This window comes from Branchiostoma lanceolatum, chromosome 3, assembly GCF_035083965.1.
Source record: "Branchiostoma lanceolatum isolate klBraLanc5 chromosome 3, klBraLanc5.hap2, whole genome shotgun sequence".
NCBI lineage: Eukaryota > Metazoa > Chordata > Leptocardii > Amphioxiformes > Branchiostomatidae > Branchiostoma > Branchiostoma lanceolatum.
The window spans coordinates 19,196,068-19,216,128 of record NC_089724.1 but is presented as its reverse complement, the minus strand read 5'-3'; the positions used below and the strand labels follow the sequence as shown (position 1 = coordinate 19,216,128).

Here is a 20,061-nt window from a genome sequence, read left to right as displayed (position 1 = left end):
CTCAAGATCTCAAGTCTTTAACTTGTTATAATGCTGAATTCTATGAAGTTTTTTTGGTAAATAAAATAAATGTGAGAAAGGACATCGAGATATCACCCCTGTTCTAATGGATCAGTCTATCAAATTAGTAGTAGAGTAGTCTGTAGAGATGTTTTTTGGTGGTGAATGTTGTTAAAAGACCTAGATTATCACTTCAGCTTTTTGAAACCTTTGTTATGAAGACTTTAACGTAAAACTCAAGTCTTTTTCCCCTCACTCGATGACCAAAAATTCCACACATCATAACCCGGAAGTGAAGCTTCAGGTCAACTGGTCCAGTCATATGACCTAACCAGTGACGAAATTAGAAAGGTGACAAACTTATCTGCGAATTTCAGGAAAAAAAGTAACTTTTCCAAAGTATGTGGAGCATTCAAGATGAAAGATGGTTGGCTGGATGAATCCAAGAGTTCCAGGTTCTTTGAAAGCGGTGCTGCATGGTAAGACAACAACTTTTGTTGTAGTTTTTGGAGGATTGTTGCGAAGTGTTGACATAACCTAAGTTTTTGTTTACTCGTCATTTGTACCTTGTGTAAGGGGAGGGATATTTGTTTTAACTTGATATATTCACATTCTCCGTGTTGTTCCTTAACGCACAAAGGATGAGTGGTATTTCGAGGGTGTCAAAATTGCTTTTTGGTTGTTTTTTGTCAGAAAATATATCAGAATTTCAAATCCCCAGAACTGAAGTAAAAATTGAGACTTGTTGGGTAAAGCAGATTAACTGCTGACGTGCAAAGACACATGCTATATTTGGCACTCTCGGGAATGCGATGTTAAGGGGATTGTTGACCCGTTCTATTAGTTTGAACGTGTTTTGAAAAAAAATTGATAGTCATCACATTCACAAGCAATTTATGTTCAATATAATAATTGACAAAATAGTGTTCAACATAATCTAAGAATTTCCTTGCCAATATCATTGTCTAAGGTAGGCAGCTAGATTCCAGGTTAGATTTTCAAGTTGAACTGTAATTTTAGAATTTGATTTTTAGGTTTATAAAAGTAGAGAAGAAGTAGAGTAAAATGTTTGTTTGTTGCTTATTGGGGGGGGGGGATGATTCATGTGACATAGCAATGTAAGTTTGTAACTTTGTGCAGTTTGACATTTCTATCATAAGATTTATTTGATTGATTTGCAGTTCTTGCAGCTGTGGCATTTCTTCACCTGCATGGTACTGTGAGCCAGACTCCCAATGTGACGACGGAGGCTACCGTGGTGAACTCCTCCACCCTAGCAGCCACGACCCCCGTACCAACAACCGCACTCTTCCCACTCAGCTCTCTAAATCCACCCTCTATAAACTGTTCAGGATTTAATGCCTCATTGTGCAATTCATGCATGCCAGGATATTATGCAAACACCAGTAAGTCACATCTTAATCAATGCTTTTAGAAATGTCATAGTTAAAGAGAAGAATGGTACATTTGTTGATAGTATGTATCTACTACTACTAGTACTAGTATTACTTAACATTTTCACCTGTGACTGTTGGACTACATGTACATGTCCATTTAAGGTAATGTGTACTCACTACTGACACAGAAATTTCTGTCATTCGTCAGAAGATAAATGTAAGAAACATTTTCATATACTCCTGTATATATATTTTGATAGTGGCCAATTTTGTGCCAACCCTGACTCTTGAGGAATTTTCAGTACGTAGTGTTCTTCTGCAATACTAGTAAGAATGAAGCAAGACATTGGTAATCTGTCATATTGTATACTAACCGTGTCAAAACTTTTGCCGCAGCTCTGTTTCCAGACTGCTACTGTTGTAAGGAGTTAGGTGAGGTGGGCCAGTGTCAGTCATCCTGTCAGAAGTGCCGACCTGGGCACTACCAACCCAACAACAGCTCCGTCTCCTGTATCAAGTGCCCTATAGGTCACAATAGCAGGTCAGTACCCAGCCCCGTCCACTATGCTTGTCGATCGGTAGATTTATTATTTAATAGCACAGCCAGGTTGTGTGGTGTTGAAGGGATACATTTCCTGTTTGAGTGCATGGTCTTTAGACAGGTGCATGTTTGTGTATGAATATAAGTGTGTGTGTGTGTGTCTGTGTCAGTGTGTTTATATTATTGATGTTAGTCTTTAAATATGTCTAGATATTATTCAACTGGGTAATTGATATTTGCATTTATCTATCTATCTATGTATACGCTATATCTAGTTGATGGTTCATATGTCTGCATCCTGTGTTTATACCTCATAGCACCTTTGGGAATCCAGAGTGTTCTCCGTGTAGGCCTGGGTTCTTTGCTAACCAAACGGGGATGGCAGTGTGCCTCCCTTGTACACCAGGTCAGTTCAGCTTTTTGTCTTAAATATATTTCTGTCAATATCATGCAGTTAGGCAAAAGCGAAGGATTTGGTATTCCGTGCAATATTGCTTGAACAGAGGGCCATAAGTAAATATCTATTGCAATATTTTATAATGAAGAACAGTGTGGAAAGAAACAGACATTATAGCATATTGCTGTCTTCGAACACATACTACACCGGTTTTTCACCTTTGATTATTACTCTTGCTTTTAATCAATGTATTGTTTGTATACCGTAAATGAAAGCTGCTATGTTGTATCCCTTTTTCAGGAACATTTGCAAATAAAACAAAAAGCAGTCAGTGCCAGAAGTGCCCCAAAGGACACAAACAGCCAGAGATGAGGGCTGAAGAGTGCCATGAGTGTGAGGTTGGATCATACTGCAAGTAAGGTTTAGAGAGATGATGAGGTCACTCCTTTGTAGTAAGACTTTTGTGGTTGTATTGAAATTTCTTGAGCAGCTGATTCCTCTTTTAGCAAGATAAGTTAATACATGTATAGACAGTCAGCCTGCTTAGTGACTAGAGGAAAGATCATCTCCATTAAGTCATTTGTGCAAGATAAAGATATGAGAAGTATACACTCAGTCACAATTGGTAAGACTGTCTAAGAATGCAATGGTCTCAAGACATGTTATGATGTGCATGTATCAATTTGATTTTTTCCCCAGCCAAACTGGGTGCAAGCAGTGTTATCCCTGTCCCTCTGGCACAGAGGCCAAGCTTTCAGGGATGTCAGAGTGTGACGCTTGTAATCCAGGTCAGTCAAGTGTCTCTTATTGTACATGCATGTTTGTGGATAGATATACATGTATGTACATGTATGAAAGTCACAGATGTGCATGCAGTATAAAGTGTAGCTCTTTGAAGTAATACAAGATTACTTGCTGAAGAAAAATGGACAGTGCTGTTTTTTATTTGTGCTGTAACAGTACAAGTACAACTTGAACTCACTACAATTGTGGTATTCAGTGCCATCTTCTTCTAGTATAGTGTTTATAAATCCACAGTTAATTATATCTTTGCTGGAATTACATAGGCTTTAAGTGTAATCTATTGTGTTTCAGGGTTCTATAAAGATGCAGACAATATTCAGCTGTGTGTACCATGTTCAGCTGGCTGGTACCAGTTGAGTTCTGGGAGTGAGGCATGTACAGAGTGTCCAGCTGGCAGTTTCTGTCCTGTAAGTACTGTGGATCTGTCTCAGTGTAGCTTATGAGGAAAAGGTTATTCTGTAATGACGTATTCCAATTTTCATACTGGATTAATTGTACAGCCCACAACAATTAAAGGCTAAGAAGAATATCTTGTATCCAACGACACATGAATCAGGTCTCGAAATCCATCTTGGGGAATGGGTGCACTGTTGTACCTAACCCAAAAATTTGGGTGCACAGGAAATGTTGGGTGCACAATTACAACAGAACATAAAGTGGACTGTCAACAAAAGCTAAGTACAGACCTCTCTACCTCTCTTCAGAACTTGAATCTGAAATTCTATAGCTTAGCATTTTTGACAGTAATACAGCAGAGGTTTTCTTATTCTAGCTACACTGAACTCTAGGTGCACTGGTGCACCCACAGTCAAAATTAGTTGCACAGCTCCGATTTTGGGTGTTCAAAAGTGCATATGCACCAAGTGTTTCAAGGCCTGATGAACATGTATCATTTGTACTTCAAATCAACAAGGAAAGAAGATATTATTGTAGTAATTCTGAGAACATATCAAAGAAATGCACCTTTAGGAAAATGACACACCTTTGACTTGATTTGACAATGACGTTTGTTCCTAGTGTGCAACATGTGAGCCAAAAAAGTGCAAGCCCGAGCAGTACTGCCCATCAGGCAGCTCGGAGCCCTCCACATGCGGGGACATCAACCTGTACTACAAGGACCCGAACACACAGGCTTGCAGGCCTACTGTGCTGCTCATAGCTCTTATTGCTGCGGGATGTGCAGGTAGGCTCTTTTGGTACCTTAACTTAAGCCATGTTACTTCATACTAACGGCAAATTGTTTTTTATAAACCTTTTGATAGCTTTCATGCCATAGAAAGTTTGTATCTAAAATGCAGTGACTATCACCGATTGTTCTTTGTGAACAAGTTGGAAAGCTGAAGGCATGTACCCTTGCCCACCATCCCATGGACTTCTACACCTCTTCAGCGTATCACAGACACTTATTGTTTATGTTCCAGCCTGCTTGGCACTGGTCACAGGGTCAGCTCTTAGCGTGTACTGCAAGAAGACAAGGCTTACAAAGGGGGAAACATCCTCACCAGAGACACACAGACTACTGCATACTGAGGACAAGACAGAGGAACCAGTGTACCAGGGACTTTAGTACACTTTGTGTAGCTCCTATACATATACTCTACGATAATCCAGTATGGCTTTGTAACATCGCAGCTTTTACACAAGGCAAAGTATGATATCCATTTTGTTAAATTTTTATCCTTGTCTTGTCCAGCTTCTCTTACTTTCCACTGAGCTGTCATGTTCAAACATCAAATGTTCCCCAAAGTCTTGTACTTCTCATGTCCAGCTGCACATGTCAAGAACCAGGTCAAAGAATTACTAAAAAAGGGGACTGTTCACAGTGGTGGTATGTTTGCAGTTTTCACTGTGACCTCTTCAGCATCGCCTTAAAACCACCTTGAAAATTTTTGTCTCCTGCATGCCAACCCGCTTGTCTAAGGACTACGTACAGTACATCTAAAATTCAGGACGTCTATAGCATCTTGGTTTCTGATTGGCGCTGGTGATTTCAGTATGTGGCTAGAGTCAAGTGCTACTATTGTTTCAACTGTGAACATTTTTTCTCTACCACAAAATTAAATCACTGCGAAGTTAAAGCCAGTTACCATACCATGGCCAAATGTTAATTTCACTAACTACTGTTGAGCCGGTTGTTTTCATGTCGTGTGTTAGTGCAACAAGTCTTTAGAACTTTTAGTAGCCCCTTCCACAGCAAATTGGTTTCTGAATAGAATGTTTTATTGAAGTTCAAAGGAAATTATCAGAAACAATGACTTCACTGGTGATCTTTTCATTAGTTACATTGGTCATAAAAATGGTATGAACTTTAAAATCAGAGATTTATTTTTTTTGCTTATAAAGTCTGGTGGTCACATGTCAATTTTGTTTTCCCCTGTAACATGGGATCACCATCGCCATCTCTACTGTGACATATGCATCAAGAATTTTTGCTGGGAGGTCCTTGTAGTAAGTTGTACAAATATGAACTACAGATTTTTTAAATGTGGTGTAACATTTTCAAAGTTTATAAGGAAAGGTTTGTGATGAAAAAAGGTTATGTGTATGTCAAATGATGCTACACTGTATCTGAACGCACATACAAATGTATATCAAGTGCAATAATTAAAAAAAGTCCAAAATATGTAAATGTTACTGCAAAAGACAAGTAGTAACAGTGATGATGAGTGATGTTTTGTTTTAGATTAATTTACCCTTTGTCATTGTGAAGCTAGGGTTTTCTGTAACCAATCTACATGTACTTGGTTTATATTGTACATTGACATGTACTATGCTATCTGAGATGGTTTTTATTGGCAGTTGGGTAGGACTAATACCAAGTAAGTTGATTAACATCTGCACTATGATATTGTGAGATTTTATTTTGGGAATGTTTGAACTAAGCAACAAAACAAGATGAGCATATTATACTATTGATTTTGTTTAGATAACTGACTTTAATTGCTGCTAACTGTAAGTTACAGTTGTAGACATGATAGGTCTCCTATTATTTTTCAGCTGGATTTTTGAAGTGGCAGAAATGCAGAGTTGTAACATAGAAATACCTTAGTGTGGTATGTTGTTAGGGATATTCCATTAAAAACATTTAAATCCCCACACACAGACATTTTCATATAAAACATCTCTTACTGTTGATTTAAATGGGAAACTGTGCAGCAAACAAGCAGCAGTCATCCCACCATTAATGTACATGAACAGTTTTCCTCTCAATGCAGAGACATTGTATACATGACAGGCTATCCTGGCCCTGCCACCATGTCATGTTGTATGTTTGCACCATGGGAAATTAGTCTTGATCCATGGTGAACTGTTCCATCATGTGGAAAGTGATATTGAATGTAAGAGATATGTGTTGTATTTTCTTGATTATCATAAAGGTACATGAGTTTACTATGTTGTATATGAGGATAAGCAAGGACATGGGATAAGCTATTAGGGAATAAAGTTGTCACCTTCATTTACAAAAGACATTGAAATAATAAACAAATACACCAAGGCCTGTTTGTGGTACATTTTGTATTTGGACTTGTCCCATGTACAAAAAATGCTGATGCTGCAAACATTAAATGCAATGGCTATTAACATCCTGTCAATAGTACAACAAAGAAGTCTTATAATTAAGGACAGAAGATAAGGAATTCCTTTGAATCGTTATACATCGGATCCATTTAGTGAATCACCTGCAAATGGAGTAGAGAGGTTGCCTTGCAATTTGAAAGTTGTTGGTTCCAATCCTAGCCGGCTCATTTTTTCAAATATTCAATAGCTATTAAATTAACGCGTTACTAAAATCAGTCTTGCACAGGAATGTCAATAAGTCCTACTTTTGCACCATTTTACAGGATCATCTTCACGGTTATGGTTATATAAGGTTTAGGGTTGACAGGATCATGAGGTGTTGGTAACAAGATTATTATCACTGGTGCAAGGAAAAGTGACAGGAATGCCTGTCAGTGGTGGGAAAAAAATATTGTTATAGTGCAGAAAAATTCTTATTGATTCTGAATACAACGTGATACCCTGGCACCCATTAAACCCCCTTGCATTACATCCAGTCTTCCTAGCCTGGAAATAATACCATCGGGGAGCTCGATCCCCGATATCTCTACGGCGCTGGGAGTGACCCCCGCCCGCCCAGACAGCTTAGCCCGCTCGGATTGTTGGTTTACGGCCTTGGATTAAATTACGGCGGCGGCGAAACTACGGTGGCTGCGAAACGCCATATGGCAGCTAAGAAGACAATCTGACAGAAACGGGTCAATATAGCACACACCTAAACCGACCCGGCCGTAGAGACTGGTGACCATGATTTGGCCGGGTTCTCTTCGGGGGGGAGAAAGGGCTCTACAACCGGGTGCCAAAGATTAACCCCGGTGCAGAGAGCCCCTTCTGGCCCGAAGGGAGCCCTGCCAAATCACGGAAGACTGGATGCCAGGGTAGCAAATTATGTGAGAACCCACTGACATTGCTGTGGCTCCAAAAATGACCCGCCCAGTATTCCTATCTAAAACCAAAGGGGACATAGTATTACCATGACTTGTTAAACAATACAGTCCTTCCTTTTCACACACACTATATAAAACCTCCTTGCTTTTCAAAACCATGTCCCGCGGCTCGTCGCGTCGCACCAAGGAGGTTTAAACCTCCTTGGTCGCACACACTTCGCGCCGTTCACTTTGAAATACGTTGGCGCGATACCACAACCTTGGGCGATCTGATTTCGAACGTTTTAAAAGGAACCTTTTAAAAGGTTTAATATACTGATGTGAAATGTGTCATCCTATAGTGTCATCCTCGTCAAAATCATTTTCAAAAAATTACTTATATTACTTTCTAACAAACAAAAAAAATGATATATGATATCAATGTAACCCCAAAACAAAGAGACAAAAGCTATTAATTCTAATACCACCCCCAGGGCTACATGGTTTCGTCTGGGGTCACAACGGTCAGATTAGCATTTGCCCGGTAAGTTTGAATGCTTGAAGACGCCGGTAATAGTTAAAGTACAACTAAAGCAAACAGACGCTTGGCTTCATTTAAACGCCGTTTCCAGGTGATGCTCTGCTGACCAATATGCATGTAACGCAACGTTGAACGTCAGCTTGGCTTGGATACGCGACGTTTGAGGTCGGAAGGGCTCCGAGAAGTACGAAACTGCAGGACCAAGCCGAGGCGACCTCCCCTGGGGCGAGCTCCAAACTCCACGCGCTTCGTCTGGGCGTGTAGCTCAAGTCGTTTCGTTTCTGGCTGCTGTTGGTCTCGGTTAAGGTTACACGTCCTTTCTAACGGTTTGTAAATAGCTGTTAGTCATATATCAATAGTAGAATATAACGTTACTGATATCAGACAGTGATTGAAATTTGAAGGTGTGGTACAACTTGCGCAAAACTCTGCAGTCTGTGACCATGTTGTTAGCGTTTTACGATTTATGAATTAGCCAAGTTTCCCGTGCGACTGAAGCCAGGATGCTGGACCCCCAATCTCTAAAATACTCATATTTTAGAGATTGGGGGTGACCGGCATCCAGGCTAGTGTGACTGTTGCACTCGTCAATTGAGAGGGGCTACCAAGACGTTTTTTTAAACAGTGATAAACAAATGATACTAAAGTAAGACTACCCGGTACCCAATGGAGACTTTCAACAATTAGCCTTCTTTCTTTCGAATCCTAGTCAACTCGCCCCAAGTCCAACTCGCCCTAACTATTTACTACCAACTCGCCCCAAATTAGGGCTTATTAACTTGGTTTTATACTGGTTTTATATGCATGAATCCTACTTCTAAATACTAGTATTACTTGTACATGTGCTAACAAAACGGTGTGACTCTAATTCAACATTTCTTTCGGCATGTCGGCCCGCCGTGCCACCGTGTACGGCCGCTAGCTCTAGTCTCACCCGGCTAGACATGCAACATGGCCCGCCGGCGCCCCCGGCATTCATCAGCATTAATGCCGAACAGAGAAGAGAAAGTTGAAATTAGAGTCACAAGGCTTTCTTAGCATGTAAAGTAATAATTAGAAGTGGGGCGAGTTGGTAGTAAACTGTTGGGGCGAGTTGGACTTGGGGCGAGTTGACCTGTTACCTTTCTTTCTAGTGGTGGCCTGGAACCACACATTTACTAGAAAACAGATGGCGCAATAGCCGCATGGGAAACTTCAATACTAGCATGCAAGGTTATAGACAGAGACAATGGCCATCTGGATCAGTACACCAGTCATGAACCTGATATAATGGTGCTATTGTATGGATAATCTGCATCATTGTTCCATTCTAGCTATGAGAGAGTATGACTCCTCTTAGTGCCTTGCACGATGTTGATTGTGTGAAAATTTCCACTTTTGGGACAATGTTGGGACAGTAGGGGAAAAAGTTCATTTCGAGGCCTGGGATGAAATGGGCTTTTGCGTTCAAAAGAATAATCATTGTCAAATTGAGGTTCATGCCAACCCAAATAGATTTTGTTTTCTTTGGGATTGAATTTGTTTGTTCTCTGCAGGTCTCCTGTTTTGTGTGTTTGTTTTATGATTAGTAGGCCCTAGGTATTTCCTTGTTTAGTCATTTGCCATTGTCATTTTACTCAGATATCTCCTCTTATCAGTAATCGCTGTTCATTTCAGATGTGATTAGTCAGATTACCATATGTTACATGGAAAATGAATAAGAAGCATAAACAATCTGACACAAGTCTCATTACAAAATGTTATGTTACAGGTGAGTGTCCAGAGACCAACCCACAAGAATGGCAGCTTATCCGTCCAGTACAGCAGTAGGCAGTACAGCAGAACCCTACAGGGCCACCAAAATGGTCAGTAGAACTCTGTACAATGTTATCATGTTGGAAACTTATATGAGTGTAACAGTGTACTACATTGTACAAACTAAGACATTATCCTTTTTCAAAGCTTGTGGACATACTAGTAATACCTGTAGACTAAATAGACAGGATTTACAATAAACAATTATAACATATAGGAATCTTTGACTTCCAGCTGTTTGATTTGCATTCAGTCTATGTCAGCATTGCATTTACAATGTACATATTTAGCTGGATTATCCACAGCTCTAGGCATAGGCATAGTTTATAATACCTTTTTGCAGTGCTTTGTGTAGTTCATTTAGCCATGCCACTTTTTTTTTCAATTGCAAAAAGCAAAATAGATTTATTGGCAAGGCACAGACTAGCCCTGTATTTGTGGGCACAGTACACACTGCTCTCAAAGAAATTTCATTTCATGATTTCGAGTGGAATCATTTTTTGTGGTCCTGTTGTTTTAACAGCAACTGTTTTCTGCCTTCCAGTGGAATGCAGCCATTGAGGCCTTCTGTCAGGGCATGCCAACAGGCACGCGCCGGTTTCTACTCCGTCAGTACGACAGTGCGTTCACCGCCGGCGAGGCCGTGGACTGGCTCCACCAGTACCTGAGGACTAGTGGTGACTTTGGACCATCCGTCACCAGGCACCAGACTGTTCAACTCCTGCAGAAGTTTCTCACTGCTGGGATATTTACTGAAGTCCGCGGCAAGGGGAGTAGGTTTCAGGACAACAAAAGTATCTACAGGTGAGGGGGCATTTTTCATTCAGGATTTTTCTTTAGTCAGACTTTTGGCAGAGAGTGTACATGTAATACTAACAACATCTGTGAATTTTCTCAAATTTTAAGAGGGGTTATAGAATTTCTATATTTTCTACCTTGTCGCACAGGCCACAAATAAACCAACAGTTGATTGCAGTAGATTCCAGAAACACAACCTCAAAATATTTTCTCTGCTAAAAATCACAAAAAATGTAACTGAAATTTTTGAGTGAAAAAGTTTACTTATCTACATTAACTCAAACGTGATTGTTGTAAGGAAGAAATAGTAAATTCGTAAACTTGACAATTGATTCTGGCTTAGAAGCCTTTTTCAAGTTTTTGGATTATCAATGTGCATTGTGCAACATCTTTTGCCCACAGATTTACCGAGCCCTATCCAACAGTGTGCAGTCGACCACCCTTGTCTGCCAGGGACACCAACACCTTAACTGTAGACTCCTGTCCTGGTGGGGAGAAAGCAAACAAACCATTGAAGGCAAAGGCACCAGCGCCTCCTGTAGATCCACAACTGGAACTGCAGGCATGGAATCAAGCCACTTTAAAAAGGTTAGTATTTTTCAACTCAGTTGCATTGATATATATTATAATCCAAAGTTTTCAGGTAACATGCCCAGTGACTTAACTGTGAATATTCACTATTACAGTGTTTGACTCATATTGACAAAATTTTTTATGTTGGTCTGTTTCAGACTCACAGAACTGTTGGGAGAAGACTGGGTGTGTAGGATGATAGACAGCTACTGTATCGACAGCAGCTACATGAAGCACAATGTCTCCAGAAGGAGTCGATCTGGCATTGTAGAGCCTACAGCTGAGGAAGGTTCGAACAACCATTTGTAACTTTTACATGTATGTCAGGGTAGAGATTCTGTATAACAGCCCTTTGGTGTAGCAAACCAACTTCTCAGACACTGAACAACCTGTCACACCTAACTTTTGCACACCTAGCTGCAAACAATGTTTAAAGCTATCTATTGAGGATGCCCCTACTGTTCTTGGTGGTAACTAGTTCCACTCTACGATAGTTCTTGGAAAAAACACACTTTTGAACACTTCAATACCTTGATTACAGATGATGTTCCACACTGGGTGCTGTCTGCTATGAAATGTCTGGCCAATTGTGAGTACATCGATATGTGTTCAATCCACTGCCAACAGTTGACCTAACCTAGTAATTTGTCATCAATAAAGCAAACATTCATTCAGTTATGATCAATATAGTATTTCTATACAAAGCAAATGTTGAAGTGACTGAAGATGATGATTTTTGCATTCTACAAATGTTGCCTAACAGCATTAGTATCAGTGCAGTATACTCCTGCTAGATACAAATTTCATCACATTTTGCACTGTAAATTTATTTACTTTTGCTATGGTTTTATTTTGCGGTATGTAGGAGGGAAATTTGTTTTTTTGCGGTGTTCTGAAGTTGCGGTTGGAATCAGTTATGTAGTACAGTAGTAATACATTGCAAATTTGCAGTCTAATGAATTCATAGTGAAGAGGTAACTGAAAACCACAAAAAATGATTTAAGATTTTTACAATGTGTAAAACCTCTGTTCCTGTTGTTAGGGCGCAGTGGTGAGGAACAGGCAGAGTGGCAGTTGTGTTACTCTGGGTTTGAGTTAGACGTGCTGAAGGTGATCTCTGAGTACTTCCAGGGCCTGGAACAGCCTCTACTCCACCCCGTCTCCTCCAGTCTCATCAGCAGGCTGCTGGGTGAGTTGTTTTGTGACCTTGACAAGGATTACAGTAACATTTGGGCTTTCAACAGCCTTTAGCTACATAGAGTGATAGGATTGGTGAACATATCATGCTTAGTCTTGCACTGTAGAAATTTGGAAATATTTGTCTGTATTCAAATATTCACAGATTAACAAGTCTCGAAAGGCACTCACAGGTTAAGGGCCACAGTTTTAACTTGTTGTCAATAGAAATTGACAAGTGGTTGGTTAAGGGGTAAAACTAAAAGGATAAGGCATGTGAACTCAGACCATGACAAAGCATTCAATGATTGTAGAATATTTGTAACTTGAGACATGGTCTCCACTTGACGGAGTATCAGATGTTACCATCTGATTTGTGGCTTGAGTAAGGTTGTACTGGGACAACTGCATGGACTAATTAAGTAATTTCAATGCCTGGTAATATCCAACAAACCAATTAAGTTTCTAGATATAAGTATTGAATACATTCTCTCTTGACTATACTATATAATTATATATATATAGTGTTACAACATTAATGCAAGTTCTGATATGGAATACAAATGTATCTTGTTTTAAGATTCATTGATATAAGACATTCCTTCATCTATCAATATTTGCATATCTATTGGGAAGAAGCTGCTACATCACGCTGTCTGCCTTTTCAGGAACTACAACAAGATAGAGATCAAACCTTTTTACTCAGGGATTTTTTGTAGAGCTAGTTGTTGATTCTGTGACATGATATGGTACAATGTACATAGAAAACTCCCCTTTCTGACCAGGCTATATCCAAGATGGGCACGGCAGCAAGGAACCGTTGATTCTGCATAAAGATGTCCAGCGCAAAACACGACCCAACACCGTGAGGAGAATCAAATCTTTCTCCATGATGTCGACTGACAAAAAACAAAACTATTTCAAACGGTTCACAAGCAGCCCGGGCATGTCTCGAGCAGCCAGCCATGACTGTCTGTCTGATGAGAGAAGTGTCTCCAACAGTGATGTATCACCTCAAGGTCTCAGCAACATGTCACGGGCGACCAGTTATACATGTCTGTCTGGTGAGAAGAGTCTCTCCAACGGTGGCGTATCACCTCAACATCGAGCAGCTAAACCCAGGCTCTCACGAGGGAGAATGTTTTCCATCGTCGGCTGGAGTAATCCCAAACTTAACCAACTTGCAGACTCCCACGAACCTCCAGGCCCTCGTACAGGACCTGTCTACATCAGGCGAACAGTTGGACCCAGCCACGGCGCCGGTCATATCAAGACTACCACACAGGGTACAGGTAACTGTGATGGCATCTCAGGAGTGGACTTACTCACAACTCTGCACAAGGTGCTTCCTAACCAAACCTTCTGGCTTGGTCCCCACCCTCCCCCACCCACTTCCCATGCCTGTGGTGTTGCTTGCCAAACTTCCTGCACTTCTGTCTCGCCCCTGTAGAATGGAATGCAGTAATGGGTGCATGCTATAACAACAGAACCCGGTAACATCACACTTTCTATGCTTACCTTCATGTTATTTACACGCTTTATTTGCAGATGATGATGATCATGTCCATGTGCAGATGGCCACCATTACGGAAGCACTGCAGCTGTGCTGTTTGTTGGCTCATCCGAATGACTACCGTAAGCTGCAGCTCTTGGCCCGGTTCATGACTACAGTAGCCAATAACCCTTCCCTCACCCTGCACCCAAGTCTTCCAGCCAGAACACTGGTACGTGCAACATGAATAATGTCTCTACAAAAATGTAGGTTTGAAATCCACTTTTCCTCCATTTGTCAGATTTTCTGTTGCCCCTTACAAAATTGTTTTTGTAAGAACCGTGTCAAAATAACTGTTTGTGTACAAATTTGTATACTCGTAAGTTAGCCCTTGGTAGTATACTAGTAGCCAGAGGCCAGTTGGGTAATCTAGACATAGTACATTGCCCTGTCAGCCAAACCAATAAACAAAATCACTGTCTTCTATTTTGTACAATATCTGACCATGCACGACTTTCTGCTATGTAGTTGCAATCAGAATTCCGTAACCATTATCACATTGAGCATCAGCAATTATGTCTAGTTCACAATCTTGTACTGCTATGTAATATCTTCCTGCCTGTGTATATTTTGAGAGCTGACTGTTGTATCTCCTCTGCTCTAGATGCTGAAAATCTTCACCTGGTGCATAGTGAGAGGCAGTAGCCACCAACAGAACCAGTATGCCTATGACTTCGGGGCCATGCAGATGGCCTCCTACCTCCTGGACCATCACAAAGACATCCTGGTATCTCCTCCAGACTTACAGCACAGAGTACAAAGGCTGCTGCACAGGAGCAGGCCAGAACAGGTGAGAACATGGGGGTTTCTGTGCTAAACAAGGACATGGACATAACATAAAGTCTAAATGGCCATATTTGGTCCATATTAAAGTATTACTGCAAAGTTTTTACCCTGTACAGGCTGTAGATCCATGGTTGACACTTCTTATTCGCATGACCAAGGTCTGACTTCTACCATATCTTTACCTCAAGTTCAAACACTAATAATTTACATTGTGTCAATGTTCCTATCACTCATATTTGCTACCAAATATTGTCAGCAACCCAAAATTGAAACCCAAAATTACATTTATACTTTACTCCTCAACAAAAAAGAATGGCCTTTTCCAACCAAGAGTTGATGATATTATTATACAATAATATTAACATCTATTAATTTACTCCATGACATGACATGGCCATGACATTTGTTCATCCTAGTATGCTGTTTGATGTTGAAATTTGAATGTTGTCATGGTTGTTTGATGTCTGCAGAGGGTCACCTTCTGCAAGCAGATCAGCTGTGAGGAGTTTGAGAACCAGAAGTTGAGTCTATCCCAGCATGCCCTGGGAGAACTGCTACAGTCCATCCTCCATGACACCCGCATGCCAAATAAGGTCAGGCAGAGGAAACTCAAGCAGGTGACAAAATAGATTCACTGTTATTTAATATAATTCAAAACAGAATGAGATTGTGTTCATGTCTAGATAGTTCATAGAAATAGCATGACCTGGCCTTGTGCAATGTGTGGAGTATTACAAGTTTGTACATTATCTTTAACCCCTAAAGTTCTGACTGTTGATCCATGGATTACATGTAGCTGTAAGAATACTAGTATTTCATGCAATTGAATATTTCCTGGAAATTGAAGACATTTGCAGGGCTAATGCTAGATATTTCCTCCCTGCAGTTTAAGGAGATCTATCCAGACATCTATGCTGAGCATGCCACAGAGATGAAGGGGAACCCCATACGGGCACAAACAGCCAAGCCAAGCTTTCCTAAAATCAAAAAGCCACTGCTTAAACTCAACGGTTTGCGATTTTAAGGACAATGCGAGATGATGTCATTGATGTATAGAGATGTACAGACCTAAGTGCTATTCTTGTGTGAATTGTTTATAACAATCAAGTTTCCAATTACATGTATGTACAGTAATAATCATGTAAATATGAATAATTGTAAAAACAAGAGCTGATTTATCAAAACCATGTCATCAATCTAACTGACCTTTGTGTCGTTATGATAATACATTTTCTCTTTTACTTTTCCTTTTAATTTTCCTATGACTTACTTTTGACTTTTTTCCTTGTTAGGGCTAAAGTTGTTCCATTTAGTTGTGAAGTTTGTTAGCAATATACATACTAGTAGTAGTAGTAGTTGCAAAATTTAAGATAATCAGTTTAAGTGTAGATTAAGTGTAAATGTCTTTGTTTGCTTGCAACAATCGTTTGTCCCTGTTCAGGAATGTGCCTGTTTTTCCAAACAACAGCCTCACCAACGTAACTTAAGTTGAATGTACACATTTAGGTTTGCACTGACAATTCACAACATCTTATTATAGTTATTGTGCACATGATTTTATATAATTGTGCGTGTATCTCCTACGTTTTACTTACTGCACATTAACTAGATAATTCTTGTTAGAAATCAGTGTGTAGACATTGTAGATTTGTTTTGACAGTAGATGAATATTTCCAGTAGACTCATAACATCATGTTGCACTATACTATCATTAAAGATTTTTTGTTACCTGTGTTTTGATATTCAGTGAAAGTTGATCTTGCAATATTCCATGACACAACTCCTGTTTGGTATGATCACTGTGAATTGTGATAGATGCAAAAATACTATAACTATGAAAGGTGTTGGGCAGGTCTGAGAAACTTTCTCAGACAAATAATCCAAGGACATCACAAAGGCCAGAAGTCTTAAATGTTTTTGACTACAAATCTGAATGGTTAGAGGTCTTTTGTTTGCGCTATGAGGGATACTAGGGGTTTTTCCTACTTCTCTGGAGATGCTTCCTGAAACTTGTTTCCAGAAGAGTGAAACCTGCATCCCCAGGATGATGACTCATGCTCAGGGTCAAAAGTCAGGGGCAATGTAAAGGTAATATTTCATTTTTCTGGGTGGGTGGACTCAGAGGGCACATGGGAAAGATCATACCTCTTAAATCAACTGAAATACAGAAGAACATTACATTTAGCCTAGTGTACATTTCAGGGAGGCAATGCTAAGGATGTGGTTTAGAGGAACTACATTTGCTCAACACGTTCTCTAAAGCAAAGGGAGTGCCTAAGATAATAATTCAGGGATAAGTGAATGAAAGTTGTAACAAAGTGCACTGGAAAATGTGTCCTCGATACAAAAATCATAATGGGACCTTACACTTTGGACACAATGCTAAACATATCGAATATATACATCAATTGAAGATGGCTTGTATACTCGGACAGGTTTAGATACGCTCTTCAGTTTCAATCGTTCATTGCATATTCTGGAGTCCATTTTCACCACAGGTGGGGAAAGTGTAAATTTACACTGTTCAAATTAAGACTGAAAATTGCGACGTAAATAAAAACAGAGACTTCTTTGTACTTGTGCATAGCGTGAACCAATCAGAGAGTCTGTACAAAAGCAAAGAAAGCCTGGTTGGCTAAGAGGTTTCGTTTGTAATTTTAGACATGGGTGTGTCCAAAAAGCGAAAATGCGTAGTCCGAAAGAGTGCCCACCAAAGGCCTCTCGTCATATTTAGTCCTTTGTAAAGGAAGGTGGGGACGTGAGTTGGCGACTAGTGAGACATCTTTCTGCCTTGAAGGCCCGACAGTGACAACGCATACGATGGTTAAAAAGTATTCTCTCAGAGGTATATTTAGTAAAGAGTTAAAAGGTTTTGCAAACAAGACTATTTATGAGCGTAAATTACGACTAGTCCACGCACTGTTTGGCCGGTCAGAACGCAGATGCGGCCGCGGTTCGCAGTTATTTCATTGATCTTGACACTGTCAGTAGACGTAGATTGGATTTTGGCACTCGTGATTTTTTAGATTAACTGCGTATCTGCTTGAAGATGTTAATGTGTAAAGTTATTGTTAATAATATGCATGACAAACATACGAATATATATGGCCTATGACGTCTAAAAAGAGCATAACAACAGATTTTATAAATTATATATCTCTCGCGGTGAGTTAAAACGTAGTTACATATAGTGGCCACGTAAAATGACTTTTATTTTCATCCAGAAGGCCACGGAATGTCACCAGGCCGAGGCAGTGTTGTCCTCTGTCCACCAGGGCTAGCTTGTTGAACACACGTATACCTTAATGATACGATTTCAAATGAAATCCATTAATGTATGCTTAATGCACAATTTCGTTAAACAGAAAAGGCGTCCAGAGTTTGCAACAGAACTTTTGTCGCGTTAGAAAACGACTTCAACTTTGGACTCAGTATCCAGCTGTCAAAAGAAGTTGAAGTAAAGAGAACAGAGCTGTTCTCGCAACAACAGGTGAATCACTGCATACGTACATGTACATGTATCATTCGTTTACAGTATTAAAATGTTTCTTTATTTTTCCAGCATTCATGTCCATTGACATCTATAAATCATGGAATGTAACTGAATAGTCCGCAAAAAAGCTACGATGTCCTCACAACTGCATCAACAGAAAATGTTGCAGAGAAGTCAAGGGGAGCTTGAATGCAGCAATGCAAAGATAGTTATCCGCTGTTAGAAGCTGTCAGAGACCACGATAATGACTTTGTTCAACCACAGACGTCCGAGGAAGGGATTATTGCTGTGTGCGAACAGCACATTTTCAGCCATTCCGTCGCACCGCTCTACTTCTCCTGTTTGGCATCTACGACTTGTGGTTCGAGTGTTTTGAATACATCTTCATCAGGGAATACAGCACACACGTCCAAAGGAAGTGGCCTGAGTGGAGTGGGCCAAGATCAGCTCAGCGGTGAAGTTCGTAGAGAAAAGGACATCTATTAGTAAGCTAAGAAACCTCCTCCACAAGGACCACGAACTTTTCTCTAAGTATCTAGAAGGTAACGTCTGGATTGAATCCGTGGATAGAAGTGAGTTGGCAGGGGCATGGGATGTAATTTTTGTCGACATAGATGCCTGTTTACGAAAGCTTAAAGAGGCAGATGCTGTCTTTCGGGACAATTTGGAACCGAAGCTGTCGAGGGAACGCGAAAGAATGGAAAACCTGAGCAAGTTAATTTCGGTATACCTTATCATTCTTATGCTATTGTATGTATATCAGTACTACATGTACATTAACGCTTCATTCATAATGCTTGCGTTCCTTGTGATAATATCCGTTGTTATATCAATCTTGTCGTGGTATGGGGCTGCTTTGGTTCGCTGTGATATCATGGTGTATGTGGAAAGATACGACATTCAAATTGAGCAAAATAGATGATTTAGAAATAATGAAGAAACAGCTGTCTCAAGAACGGTGGATACCGTGCATAAAACTTCAAGATGGCTGCTGGGGATTCTAGGTACAGATTGAAAGTCTAGGCGGATCTTATTTCTTCAACGTTTTTCAACCTTAATATCATTTTAAACGGGGCTCGGTGACTAAAGATCCCTAAAATCGCGCGGCGATCGAGAGAACACTGGGCGTATTACTGTCGTAACGTAACATGACCTATTTACGTGCAGAACCTATTTACGTCCGGTTTGGCTCATGTCCACATGTCGCGGTGTATTATGCCAAAGCCTGTTCTCATGAGCAATAAAGAACATCATAAGTATGATCCTTAGCCATCTCGTTGATTTTTGCACAGCAAAACATAATGGCCATGCGTTTACCACGTGAACGCCACGTGCCGCGCATGTGGGGAAAATTTACAGATAAACAAGTTTTTTTCCATCGCGTTAAGCAAGTGGCCGGAAAGACATAGTGATTTTACTATAATTTGTCTGTAGACTAGTTTGGACAGTTACTGTGCATTTTTTTCTGGTCTATGTTCTTCAAGTACAGCGCTAGAAGGGAAAAGATCCAGAAGTGGACGATAATGGGTTACCCTAGCACAATTCTTCATCATATACCTCAGTATAAATACATACTCGCACGGCGTTGAACAGGCGGAGAAAAAGTTACAGATCATGCATTTTTTTTTAGAAGAGCTGATATTTCTGCCCATGGGTTTGAAATTTGGCTCTGTCCGCGCGGTTTTAAGATAAATGCGTTTTGAATAAATCGGACATAAACGTTAGATGTCATTTAGAGCTAGCAGAATCGTCGGCCGATCGATTTTCGTGCTGTGTGACAAGGGC

The 20,061-nt window shown here is 40.2% G+C and overlaps 2 protein-coding genes across 6 annotated transcripts; both read left to right on the top strand.

Moving 5' to 3' along the window:
• The first annotated feature begins 140 nt into the window (after positions 1 to 140).
• On the top strand, positions 141 to 6,635 carry LOC136430853 (multiple epidermal growth factor-like domains protein 9). The gene is made up of 9 exons (XM_066421899.1): positions 141 to 479; positions 1,182 to 1,406; positions 1,794 to 1,938; positions 2,256 to 2,344; positions 2,636 to 2,750; positions 3,035 to 3,123; positions 3,431 to 3,546; positions 4,157 to 4,322; positions 4,561 to 6,635. Exons 1-9 carry the CDS (start codon positions 425 to 427, stop codon positions 4,704 to 4,706), a joined length of 1,146 nt encoding a protein of 381 aa, XP_066277996.1. The 5' UTR covers positions 141 to 424; the 3' UTR covers positions 4,707 to 6,635.
• A 1,452-nt stretch (positions 6,636 to 8,087) lies between these two features.
• Positions 8,088 to 16,517, top strand: LOC136430850 (DEP domain-containing protein 1B-like). 5 transcript variants are annotated; one of them, XM_066421892.1, is made up of 12 exons: positions 8,088 to 8,107; positions 9,855 to 9,948; positions 10,443 to 10,702; positions 11,099 to 11,284; positions 11,428 to 11,558; positions 11,811 to 11,858; positions 12,312 to 12,458; positions 13,231 to 13,737; positions 13,994 to 14,169; positions 14,602 to 14,787; positions 15,254 to 15,400; positions 15,670 to 16,517. In XM_066421892.1, exons 2-12 carry the CDS (start codon positions 9,883 to 9,885, stop codon positions 15,805 to 15,807), a joined length of 1,992 nt encoding a protein of 663 aa, XP_066277989.1. In that variant the 5' UTR covers positions 8,088 to 8,107; positions 9,855 to 9,882; the 3' UTR covers positions 15,808 to 16,517. The 5 variants fall into 5 exon arrangements, with proteins under 5 accessions (XP_066277989.1, XP_066277988.1, XP_066277991.1 ...); XM_066421891.1 differs by having other exon boundaries at positions 8,089 to 8,410; XM_066421894.1 differs by having other exon boundaries at positions 8,089 to 8,430; positions 13,231 to 13,731.
• Positions 16,518 to 20,061: the final 3,544 nt, after the last annotated feature.

What these genes read in the sequence shown, in the direction of transcription:
- LOC136430850 (XM_066421892.1), top strand. Translation starts at nt 9,883, where the DNA reads ATGGCAGCTTATCCGTCCAGTACAGCAGTAGGCAGTACAGCAGAACCC. An exon ending in TCTCATCAGCAGGCTGCTGG is followed by an intron (nt 12,459 to 13,230) that starts GTGAGTTGTTTT and finishes CTTTCTGACCAG; the next exon opens with GCTATATCCAAGATGGGCAC. An exon ending in GTCTTCCAGCCAGAACACTG is followed by an intron (nt 14,170 to 14,601) that starts GTACGTGCAACA and finishes CCTCTGCTCTAG; the next exon opens with ATGCTGAAAATCTTCACCTG.
- LOC136430853 (XM_066421899.1), top strand. Translation starts at nt 425, where the DNA reads ATGGTTGGCTGGATGAATCCAAGAGTTCCAGGTTCTTTGAAAGCGGTG. An exon ending in AGGATATTATGCAAACACCA is followed by an intron (nt 1,407 to 1,793) that starts GTAAGTCACATC and finishes CTTTTGCCGCAG; the next exon opens with CTCTGTTTCCAGACTGCTAC. An exon ending in TATTGCTGCGGGATGTGCAG is followed by an intron (nt 4,323 to 4,560) that starts GTAGGCTCTTTT and finishes TTTATGTTCCAG; the next exon opens with CCTGCTTGGCACTGGTCACA.